This window comes from Populus trichocarpa, chromosome 5 (assembly GCF_000002775.5).
Source record: "Populus trichocarpa isolate Nisqually-1 chromosome 5, P.trichocarpa_v4.1, whole genome shotgun sequence".
Classification (NCBI taxonomy): domain Eukaryota; kingdom Viridiplantae; phylum Streptophyta; class Magnoliopsida; order Malpighiales; family Salicaceae; genus Populus; species Populus trichocarpa.
Window position 1 is genome coordinate 10,255,324 of NC_037289.2, and position 11,861 is coordinate 10,267,184.

The following is an 11,861-nucleotide window of genomic DNA, read 5'->3' on the forward strand; positions in this document are numbered from 1 at the left end:
AAGGAGGACTGTTCATCCTCGTCCTCTTTGGAACAAAGGAACTCGCCTACAAGAAAAGGGAAAAGAAGAACAAAATGATAATGGCCTCTATCAGACCCATCACCACAGCCAAAGTTATCCCATTTTTCCAGTCCTTTTTCACCTCACAATGCGCCATTAAAATGTAAAGGAGGTCATCATCAACAATCTAGCAAGTGTCCTTATCCCATGCAAACATTGAACAAACTCAAATCGTGCTTATCTTTGTCCATATGATCATTATCCTAGAATCGAGGATGATCCATATAAAAGCAAAGGAAAGCTATTGTCACAAGAGGGGGAACAAAAAAGAAAACAAAGGGAGCTAGAGATGGAAAGGGAGAGAACAAAAAAAAAAGACTAGAGAGAAAGAAGAAACACAGAAGAACAAAAGAAAGGTCGAGACGGTTGCCCAACCACCAGTCTCCAGAACCACCCAACCATCGCCATTAGTTTTGCCTCCAGCAATAGTCACACCAAGCAAGTCTTCTTTCTTCCCCCTTTGGCAATTTAATTACCTGGTTTCTATAGCAAGCATGAGTGAACAATTAATGCACGTTTGCTGATAATGATCGGATTGGTCACTAGGTAGGGCTAGTAACCAAACCAGGTCGGCTGGATCCAGCCCAACCTTTATGGCTGGGCCAAATCCAAACCCCTCCTTAAAAAAAAAAACAAAAACTATTGAGACCGGGCTAGGCCTGGGCCACAGGCCCAACCAACCCAATTTCCTTTGGGCTAAGGGTGTGTTTGGCAAAACACACCATTATGCCATTTCCCTTTAATTTCACTTTTTTTTATCTTAATATCTAGCCAAGCAGGCCTTTTTAGATATCAGAAAATTCTAAAAAAATTCAGGGATCCTTATTTATTTATTTATGGGTCCCTCACACCTTTTTTTTTACTAACTTTATTGTGTATTTGGGTTGTAGACTTTTACTGTGACATGCGAATCTGGTATGCGATACATACCTGTCTTTTTGTTTTTTCTTTAAAAAATAATAAAAAGATTTGTTTTGCTTTCAATCCAAATTTTACTGATTTGTTCAATGGTGCTAGAGTCAGGAATACCATACTTTTTTTGGTTACATAATATTTATCAACGTGAGAGTTGGAAGTATTCATAGTCGAATGAATATTCACTAGCAGTAGAGTTAGGAATATTAAAAGCTGACCATAAAAAACAGAATAAAACATACCTTAAGCAATTTAAGACAAAACCAGTAATGCAACGTACCTCAGGTAGGATGTTTAAGGGGTGATAGTATCTTCCATTTTGCGTAGCCAGTCCTATATTATAGAATCTCTATTGACCAGCAAGAGTTTTCAGTGACCATAATACTACGTGACGACTCCTTAAGCCTGACTTTTTTCCATTCTAAAAATAAGATGCTAGATATATGTTATTTTTCTTAGAAATTCTTAAAGGTTGTCTTGATACCGGGTAAGACTACAGATACTAGAAATCACCTGACGAAGAAAAAAATAATAAAAAATATATGTTTTCATAGAAAATTAAGTTCTGGTTAACATGTCATACTTGTGATTAATCATAAGGGCTGATAGGCAAGGTTTAAGATAACTTTTAGTGAAAAAATTGAAAATATGAAATTAGAAAGAAATTATTTATTAGCAAGAGAGGGTTGTGTGGTGTGCATTGGGTAATGTATTATTGGGAATAAAAATATTTTCGAGATTTGCATGACAGGTCGGTTAAAAGCACGTGAATAGCTAAAGAAAGAAAAGATAGGAGGAAAAAAGAAGAAGATAGAGGTTGAAAGGAAAGAGAGAAAGAAGAGAGAGTCTGGTAAGGCTAGCTAGAACCCAACTGAGGCTGCTTAAGCAGCTAGCCTCGGTTAGGTTGGCTGGCTGGCAACCCTGTAGATGGGAAAGGAAAACTTACTTGTGATAATTTGTTTTTTTATCCCCGAATCGATTACTTCAGTGTCACTTCAATTACTAGAACCAAAATGATATTTCACAGTACGAATATCTTTATAAATCTTGTCAAAGTAATGCAAAGAGTCCAAGATGAGAGAAGAGAAAGAAAGAATGATTATTCAATAAATGAAAAAAACTTCTTTTTTTATATGGGTTATGTCTCTTTATATATAATTAGAGGAAAATGGTTACTTCATTTAGTAACTCTTCTAATAATTTGGACCAGACCCATCTATTATAGATGTACGAGGCCTAATCCAATAACCAACAAACCCCAGTGGGGTTGCTGCTCTAGCTAGCCTTGGTCTAGCTGGCTGGCAGCTTAAGCGAGATTGCTTCCCATATATCCATATATTTTTTTTGTGTGCCATCAACAAGAATTGTTCGCAGCTAGCATCTTATATATTCCGAAGCACCTCAACTCGAACCTTGCCAAGGATCCAATCAGAGAATAGAAACTAGCATAGCATAGCATGCACAAGCACAACATCAGGAAAGAGAATTTTTGCGGTTCTTTGTGAACAGATGATGACAAAAGTGCAAGTAGACTACATAATATTAAGGAGGAAGAGCACTATATAACTAATTAATAACTACGAGGTACTTTATATCTTATTCAAAATTCGTACGTAATTGGGAAAGAATACGCTAATTAACAAATCCAATAGATTAATTATTGATGCAGTGCACTGACAATTATAGACTCGTAAGGGCATAGACAGAATTGTCAATCTAAGCGTGCTTTTGCGCCAATTCCAGTATGCACTGGCTGAGTTCCTTAGGCTTAGAAAAAACTGCCATATGATCTGCAGGAATCTCCATCACTTCCTTAACCTCATTTTGTTCAATCATGAAGCGTTGCAACGACGGAGAAAGCAATATATCCTCAGTACAGACAATATATACTCGGGGAACTGATCCATATCTGTCTTCAGTGAACTTGTTTGCTTTGGACAGACTTTCAACGAACGTTGATCCTGGTCTGTTTAAAAGCGCTTGGAGAGTAAGATCCTGCGATATTTGAACAAGAGAAAAGTATCTTAAGAACAAGTACTATATAGTTAATTTCTACTGTATATACGGAATAGCTGAGCGGTTCAAGTTCTTAAATTTGTGTACTGTACCTCAATTGGGGTGAGCTGAAACGGCGTGGATGAAACTGCAGTGTCTTGCTCTTCGTCTGCACCGGAAATGCTTTCAGTAAACTAACAAATTGGCCAAAAAACCGGTTTCGTAGATGTCAGATATTAAAACACAGTAAGACCTTAAAATTAAACGATTGTTATTGTAAAATTATTTAAACGCACCGTAACGAGCAAGTAATTAACCAAGTACCTTCTCTAACATATACGATGGCTGGTGCTGAGTATCAGGCATGATTGCAGTAACAAAAATAGCAAGAGAAATCTTCTCTGGGAACTTCTCCATAGCGAAGGCCAGGTTTAAGCCACCCAAACTATGGCCCACCAACACAACCTTTTCATTTTCAGGCAAGTTGGCCATGAACTCAATCAAGGGCTCGTTATACTGGTCAAAAGTTCGAACTTCCTCGAGTGTTTTTGTGTTCACCCCTGACGCACTCATGTCAAGAGCTGTGATGCTGTGCCCAGCTGCCTCTAGCATTGGCTTCACCTTGTACCATACCCAAGCTCCTGCGGAAGAACCGTGTATTAAAACGAGACGGGTTGCTTGGTTGTTGATGTCTCCCATTTTCTGGTTCGGCTAATTGTGAGGACGTAATGGATTTTTGGTTCTAATAATATTGCAATGACTTGATTGGGCCTAATAATGTTAATGCTTGGAAGTATATAAAGAGAACGTACCGTGTGTTGAAAAGTTGACACTTGGAAATGTCAGGGTGCCTCTTTTGATCAAAAACTCTTATCCCTTGTATGGTTTGACTAGTCATTCACTCTTGTTTTTTTAATGATATCAACTTGCATGGGAATGAAAATACATTAAATCCGGGCGTTCTTTCGGTTTACATTCAAAATTGTACAAAGAGTCAAAGACAACTATAAAAAGTTGAAGACGGAAAGTAGTCTTGTTTCATTCCTACAATATTAACTTCAAATAATTAAGATGACTCTTCTTGTTCGATTCTCATTAAAAAAAGAAAAAAACAATTCTTATATCTTTTATGGAAAGTGGACTTGATTAAATGAAGGTAAGCACACGAGACTAGCATTACAAAACTATCTCCTAACTTGGTTTATTACAAGAAAATATACGAATACAAATGAAATTACCATGAAAATATTTTGTTGGTATTTTGACGTGGTATTTATTGACTGAATTGTTCCCATCGCCATTTCTATCGGTATTTACAAACAAAATATTTATGTCGGTAAATACTGAGGGAATCCCAATCGGAATAAAATGAATTTTAAAAAAACCAAAAAATATGATGACGTGTAATTTCAAGTCACAACAACAATTTTATTGTGGATTTTTCATTTTAAGTAAGTAAATCTATCATTTTTTAAATTTGAACACAATTTTGAAATGTCAATTTTTTTATTTATTTTTGTAGCATATGTATCTTGTTTGAGTGTTTACTTGTTTTATTTTTTTTCTCTAACAAACTTGTTGTATGGATACATGATTTTGTACATGTTATGGTTTATTTTTTATTTTCTAAAATTATATTTGTTTGTAAATTGTTGAAATTTATGTCAAATTACCGACTTAGGTGCATAGTTTTGAAACCCAACCCGGTAATTGACCCGGTTTAATGATCGGGTTACGGGTCAGATGGGTTGACCCGGGTCAACCCAAAAAAAATATCAACCGGGATATCAGAGCATTAAATGCATCCTCAGTGAGTATGTCAGTATGTCAGTATTAAGAGCCAAAAATGTCGACTGATATATCAAAGCATTAAATGCTAGCATTTATTTAGGCCCCTCCCTTTCTTTGAATTCTCCTCCCCAACTCATCCGCATCACCCACTCTGCATCACCCACTCTCCCTCTGTCTCTCTAGTTGGCATAATCTCTAGTAGTGCTACTGCAGTTGTGAAGAAGAGAAAATGAGCTCTGTTTTTGTGAATATGGCAGCTGAGGTGAGCTCTCTGGTAAGGTTTTTGAGTGGATACGCGGATGACAGAAACGTTGTGAGTGAACCTGGAGGGGCAGTATCTTCTTAGATATTTCAAGAAAATGATTTTGTCATAAGAAACAGAGTTTTTGATGCTCAAAAAGAGATTTTATATGTTTTTCACGCCTGTTTAAAATTATGATTTTTTCTTCTTTTTGTTTTCTTTGAATTGAAATTTAAGAGCTTTACAAATTTTTTTTCTGTTGGTACGAAGATATCTTTTTATTAAATGATCGGTATTTAAATGTTTCTTGATTTACTTTGAAATTCTCTGCTTTGTTTGATATCCTCAGTTTGGTTTCTGAGAAAATGTAGAAATAGAAAATAAGAGCCCAAAACGACGTGGTTTCACGTCCATGTATATATATATAAAAAAAGATGCCGGGTCTCAGCCGGGTTTGCCCGGGTCGCCCGGGTTTTGCCGGGCCAACTCCCTGACGGGTTTTTACCTAGACCCGGACCGGTCCCAGGCCCGGGTCGGCCAGGTCCCGGGTCGACCCTCCGGGCTGGTTCGGGTTTCAAAACTATGCTTAGGTGTGCTGTGATGATATAAATAGTGGCTTGTTTAACGGGTCCGTTTTATATTTTGTCAATTTTATTACTGAGTTGTAATTTCTATAAATTAATGTGTATAAATTTATATGTACGTAGATAATTGATAATGAATTAAGAGAAGTGTGAAAGTAGGTTGATTATTTAATTAACATAGTTAATATATATATATATATATATATAGGTTCAATAGAAGTCATGGATGATTGTTCATTGATGTACAATGATTGCGGAGGATGAATTATTGTAATGAGATTCAGGGTTTTATTCATTACACAACATCTATTCTAAATAATATTAGTAGAGACAGTATTAGGTATTAATACAAGAGGTGTCAAAATAAAAAGTTTCTCCATCCAGATGTTGTAACGATGCATCATCTATACAAATGGTTTATGGAGAAATACTTGTCTTGGTATGCATACGGAGAATCATTTGTTCCTTATGAGACCACAGTAGAAAGGATGGTCGGGTCAACTTCTAGTGCTAGCAATGTGCATGAAGTTGAAACTGACAACAGTAATCCTTATAGAACTATGGTTATAAGAATAAATCAGGGTCATGCCGGTCAATTTCCAATCATAGATGAAGAACCTAATGTAGACGCAACAAGGTTTTTTGATCTTTTAAAAGATTCTAATGAACTATTATAGGATGTTTGCACAAATTATAGAAAATTATCAGCCGTTGCAGAAGTGTCTACCATCATGTTGGATTATGGGTTGTGTGAGACCAGTTATACGAGAAGCATTTTACCTGAAGGGAACAGGTTAAAAGAGAACTTTTATGCTGCTAAGTCCATGATGAGCCCAACTAGTCGGCCACCCACAAGCTACTACCGGTGCAGTAGACTTGCAGAACACATCAATGACTCTTTTTATCGTGTTTCTACCACTCCTCTTTATATTATAGGAACACCAACTCCAGATATAGTTGCTTTGTCCAACACTCAACAAGTTGTTTTGTTGAAACTTACAAACACAAATTATCTCTATTGACGAATGTAGATGAACCCGTATCTTCTTGGTCAATGTGTTTTTCACTTTGTTGAAGGCTTAGTGTTAAGTCCTCCTTCTCATGTTTCTGACAGTTTTGCTGGTTTTTCTTTGACAATCAACCCATCTTTTCTTCGTTTAAAGCAACATGATCAACTTATTTTTAGCACATTACTCTCCTCTCTCCATGGATGTGATGCACTTTGTGATTGATTGTCATACCTCGCATTGTGTTTAGCACACTCTTGAAAAAGCTCTCGCGTCTCCGTCTAACTCTCGCATTATATAACTTTATGGGTCTTTTCAAGATCTTCAACAAGGTGATGCATCAGTTACTATATATATGCAACAAGCAAAATCATTATTTGATGAATTGGCTGCTGCTAGTCGGCCTATCTCTTTTGAAGACTTTAATCTATATGTGATTTGTGGACTTTGTGGTGAGTTCAAAGACTTGGTAACTAGCCTTGTAACCAAGAAAAAATTATTGTCATATACCGACCTTCACAACCACCTCCTTGCCCATTAATTTCTACATAAGACCTTACTTCAATCCTTGGATGCAAGCTCACCTCTACTGTCATCACATCTGCTACCGCAACCACCATTGCTGCCAACAACTTCTGCTCATCTTGTCACATCTCAGCACAACCCCAATTTCACACGTAATGGGGGTCGTTCTCTTGGCAACTAGTGTCCCAACAACAACCGTTACAATCATTCGAACAGGTTTGACTACCGTGGTCTTCATTCCTCGGCTGCTACCGACAAGAGGCAGAGCAATTGACAGCAGAACAGGCGTAATACTAGGTTTGGACAATGGTCATCTCCCTAATTTTTTAAGAAGAATGTCAAGTGTCAATTATGCTCAACCTTCGGCCACACAACTCCACAAAGTGCCCAGTTTCACGGCAGTGGCCAACAGCCCTCTGTCCACCTTGCTGTTGGGAATGTTTATGTTTCTACTTGGTTCCCAAACACCGGCGCAAACTAACACATTACAGCTGACCTTGCAACTTTGACTAATTTTGCATTCTATCTTGGTAATAATCATTTGCATGTTGGTGACGGTAAAGGCCTTGCCATATCACATATTGGACATACCACGTTACATTCCTCAAAATGCATTTTTAAATTATCTAACATTCTTTATATGCCTCATATTACCAAACCACTCTTTTTTGTTCAGAAATTTTATTGTGATAATAATGTTTATTTTGAATTTCATGAATTTGTGTTTTATGTCAAGGATCCCATCACCAAAGAAGTGCTCCTTTCCAGTCAGAGTAATGATGGTCTCTATATCTTATCTAAGTCTTCTACCATTTCAATCCCTCAAGCCTATTGTTCTTCTTACATCTCCGCGAGTGCTAATCTATGGCATCGTTGATTGAGTCATACTACTTCCTGTATTTTTAATTTGTTATTTTCTAAAAATAAAATAGTTCGTACTTCTAGATGCTTTCTTGCTCAATGTCAAGCTTGTCTATTAGGCAAGTCATCACGTCTGCCGTTAAGACCTACGAGTCACAAAACTACTGCCCCACTTGATTTAATATTTAGTGATATTTGGGGTCCTGCTCCTCTATTTTCTTCTGATGGTTTTCGTTACTTTATTATCTTTATCGATGTGCATACCAAACATATATGGTATTATCTTCTTATTGTAAAATCCGATGTGTTTTCTATTTTTCATCGTTTTCAAACACTTGTTAAGGTTAGTTTTTACGTAAAATTAAATATGTTCAAACTGATTGGGGTGGTGAATATCGTAAGTTAAATCAGTTCTTTCAGACTATTGGTATTCATCACAAATTAATCTGTCCTCATACCCATGAACAATATGGCACCGTTGAGCATCGCCATCGGCACATTGTCGAAACTGGTCTTACCCTCCTAAAACAATGTAGTGCACCGTTATGATTTTGGAACTATGTATTTAAATCATTAGTATATCTTATTAATTGCATGCCTACTCTTGTCCTCCAAAATAAATCTTCATTTGAGTGTTTGTTTCATCGTACTCCTGATTATGATTTTCTGCGTATTTTTAGGTGTTTTTGTTTTCCTTTTTTACGTCCATATCATGCTTATAAGTTGGATTTTCGTTCATCTCCATGAGTGTTCTTAGGATATAGTTCTTCTCATCTTGATTATCGTTGTCTTGGTTTAGCGTCTCAATGTGTTTGTCTCCTATCATGTTCGTTTTCATGAAGATGTGTTTCCTTTTATAAATTCTGAATAGATAGCACAATAACTGGTTACCTCCTCATACCCTACACACCTCTCAACCTTGACTCCTTCCCAAAACTTTCAACCTACTACCCCATAAATTCACCAAACCAGCTCCCCTGACCTACCACTTGTTTAACCCCTTCCAATCCACCACTTGCTCATCGGGTCTGCAACCATTCCATCGCCACCCAGCCCTGCCATATTGTCACTGTTTGTTTGTTTTTTCTAATGATCATTATGCAGGAACAAGTTCTCCTCCTACAGAAGTTCATGCTTTTAGGTTTGCTACTATAGAGAAGATTGGTTATGTCACAAGTTCTCCAATGTTTGTTGCGTGATCCAGCCCCTCAATAGGTCCCCCAGCCAATCTGCAACTCTATGTTGATCTCTTCGAGTATCTTCTCTAGCAACTCACAGGAACAAGTTCTTCTCCCCCTCGAGTTGTCACTCGTCAGCATCACATGGTACTCCGTCTTCGGCAACCGAAAACAAGACTGTGAACAATATCTGCAGCCACCATTGATGCTTCAATTTATCGGGTAATGTCTCCTCCTACCCATAAACCCATTGCTTTTTCTAAGCATAAGGCTTGGCATGGTGCTATGCATGAGGAAATTCAGGCTTTGCGCTTTAACGACATTTAGACCTTGGTTCTCTTTCATCCTTCGATGAATGTTGTTGGTAGTTGGTGGGCATATAGGATAAAGCATCGGGTTGATGGCAGCATTGAGAGGTATAAGGCGTGCCTAGTTGCTAGAGGTTTTACTCAGGAAGAAGGTATTGATTACTTTGAAACTTTCAGTCTTGTTATCAAGCAGGTGACCGTCAGATTAGTCTTCTCCATTTTGGTTTCGCGTGATTGGAAGAATCATCAGCTTGATATCTACAATGCCTTTCTCAATGGCATTCTTGATGAAGAGGTTTACATGAAACAACCTTCAGGTTTTGTTGACTCTGCCCTTCCCTCTCATGTGTGTAGATTGCATAAGTCTCTATATGGTTTAAAATAGGCTCTATGGGTTTGGTATACTCGTCTGAGTGATTTTCTGCTTTCTATTGGTTTTCACGCTTCCAAGGTTGACATCTTCTTATTTATCTTCTTTGTTTGGTGCTGATATTTATTACCTCCTAGTTTATGTTGATGATATTCTACTTACAAGTAGAAACTCTAATATGCTTCATTGCCTAATATAGTTGTTGAGCTCAGAGTTTAAGCTTCGCGACTTAGACACTATTCATTATTTTTTGGGCATTGAGGTTCAGTCCATCGATATGGGTCTAATGCTATGACAGCATAAATATATGCTCGACATCCTTACTCGGGTTGATATGATCTCTTAAAAACCTGTTGATACTCCTATCTCTACCTCCAAAGCTATCATACTGCCAGATCCTTTCTTTTATGATCCTATACTATTTCATCAAATCGTGGGTGCTCTTTAATATATGACCTTTACGATCGAGACTAGACATCTGCTTTGTTGTTAACATAGTCTGTCAATTTATGCATGCCCCTACAAATTCTCATTGGACCGTCGTTAAATGCATTTTGTGTTACCTTCAGGGTACGACAACCTATGGCTTATATATTACTTGTAGTTCTTCTTTTGCATTACATGGCTTTACGGATGCAAATTGGGAAGGTAATATTGATGATAGTAAATCTACGGGTGGTTATCTTGTTTTCTTTGGTCAGAAGCTAATTTTATGAAAATCAGGTAAGTAACGTACAGTTGTTCGCTCCTCTACTGAAGCTGAGTATAAAGCCTTAGCAGACAACACTGTTGAGGTTATCTAGCTTCAATATTTATTGACAGATCTCCAGATCCCTTTTGTTTCTGCTACTACCATTTGATGTGATAATCTTGGTGCCACTTATTTATATACGAATTCTATTTTTCATACTCGCACAAAACATATTGAGGTTGATTATCATTTTATACGAGATAGGGTTGCGAAGAAGGAGATTCAGATTCGTTTGATCTCCTCCTAGGATCAACTTGCAAATGTCTTCACTAAGCCAGTTCCTACTGCTTCTTTTACTGCTTTTCACTTCAAGCTTCGGGTCGATCCTCCACCCTTGGCTTTGAGGGGGCATATTATAGGATGTATATATAGAAAATATTATAGGCACTATTCTAGTGTTGTAATCTCTACCTTTATTATTGTATATTGCCCTACACATATAAATAGAAAAAAATTGGCTAACTAAAGGTTAAGCCTTCTACTTCTTTTTAACTACCTCTAATGCTATAGAAACCAGGAGAAAGCCACAAACTTCATCTTCATTTTTGTTCTATTCATAACCACCATGTCACCATTGCATACCAAGCATGCAATCCTGCTATTTACATCGCACAACTACACATATTGAATACCAATCTTACCACTAGCCACTCAATCAATGTCTGTCTTCCTAGCTTCGTTTCGTTATCTTTCCAATTTACGTAGAATCCATCTAAAAGTTATTTCCTTTTGATTGGAAATAAAAGGCAACAATATATTGTATTCTTATAAGGAATATAATTGCAATTTCCTTCTCAATTAATTATTTTCTTACTCTAAAATTTCTACTTATTATCAAAGCCTGCAATAGCTACCAATACTTTAGTTCTTTCCACTTTCATGTCTATTCTTTTTCTTTAGCAGAATTCCTACAATACTCAACCCCGTCAATTGTTTTTCATCAAGCTGAACTCTGCTAATTATATTTCATGTAAGACTCAATTTATTCCTCTATTTAATAGTCTCAATCTCACTGCTACTTTTTCCATAAGTAAATCCTGCTTACGAATCCTTGTTTAAACGTCCTATATCATTATTAGAAGAGGTTGTCCGTGTGTGGATAGTCTCAAAACCTCCTATGATGTAGTATGGCAACCTTTTGAAAAAGCCTTTGCTTCCATGGCATTTTTTGGCAAAGCTAAACGAGAAAGAAAATAAAAGAAGAAAAAATAAGAGGCTTACCTCGAGGCTGGTTCCAAGCAAGGTTATTGTGGTTGCTGCTACTGGTGGAGACAA

General features: G+C 37.1%; 1 protein-coding gene across 1 annotated transcript; it reads right to left on the minus strand.

Annotated features, from left to right (window-relative positions):
* Positions 1 to 2,448: 2,448 nt before the first annotated feature.
* Positions 2,449 to 3,753, minus strand: LOC7480493 (methylesterase 1). The gene is made up of 3 exons (XM_002307209.3): positions 3,295 to 3,753; positions 3,084 to 3,164; positions 2,449 to 2,970 (listed from the first exon to the last, which is right to left on the minus strand). Exons 1-3 carry the CDS (start codon positions 3,667 to 3,669, stop codon positions 2,692 to 2,694), a joined length of 735 nt encoding a protein of 244 aa, XP_002307245.1. The 5' UTR covers positions 3,670 to 3,753; the 3' UTR covers positions 2,449 to 2,691.
* Positions 3,754 to 11,861: the final 8,108 nt, after the last annotated feature.

Coding starts and splice junctions, on each gene's coding strand:
- LOC7480493 (XM_002307209.3), bottom strand. CDS start 3,669: ATGGGAGACATCAACAACCAAGCAACCCGTCTCGTTTTAATACACGGT. Junction 3,165..3,294: donor CATCGTATATGTTAGAGAAG/GTACTTGGTTAA, acceptor CCAATTTGTTAG/TTTACTGAAAGCATTTCCGG. Junction 2,971..3,083: donor TTCAGCTCACCCCAATTGAG/GTACAGTACACA, acceptor CAAATATCGCAG/GATCTTACTCTCCAAGCGCT.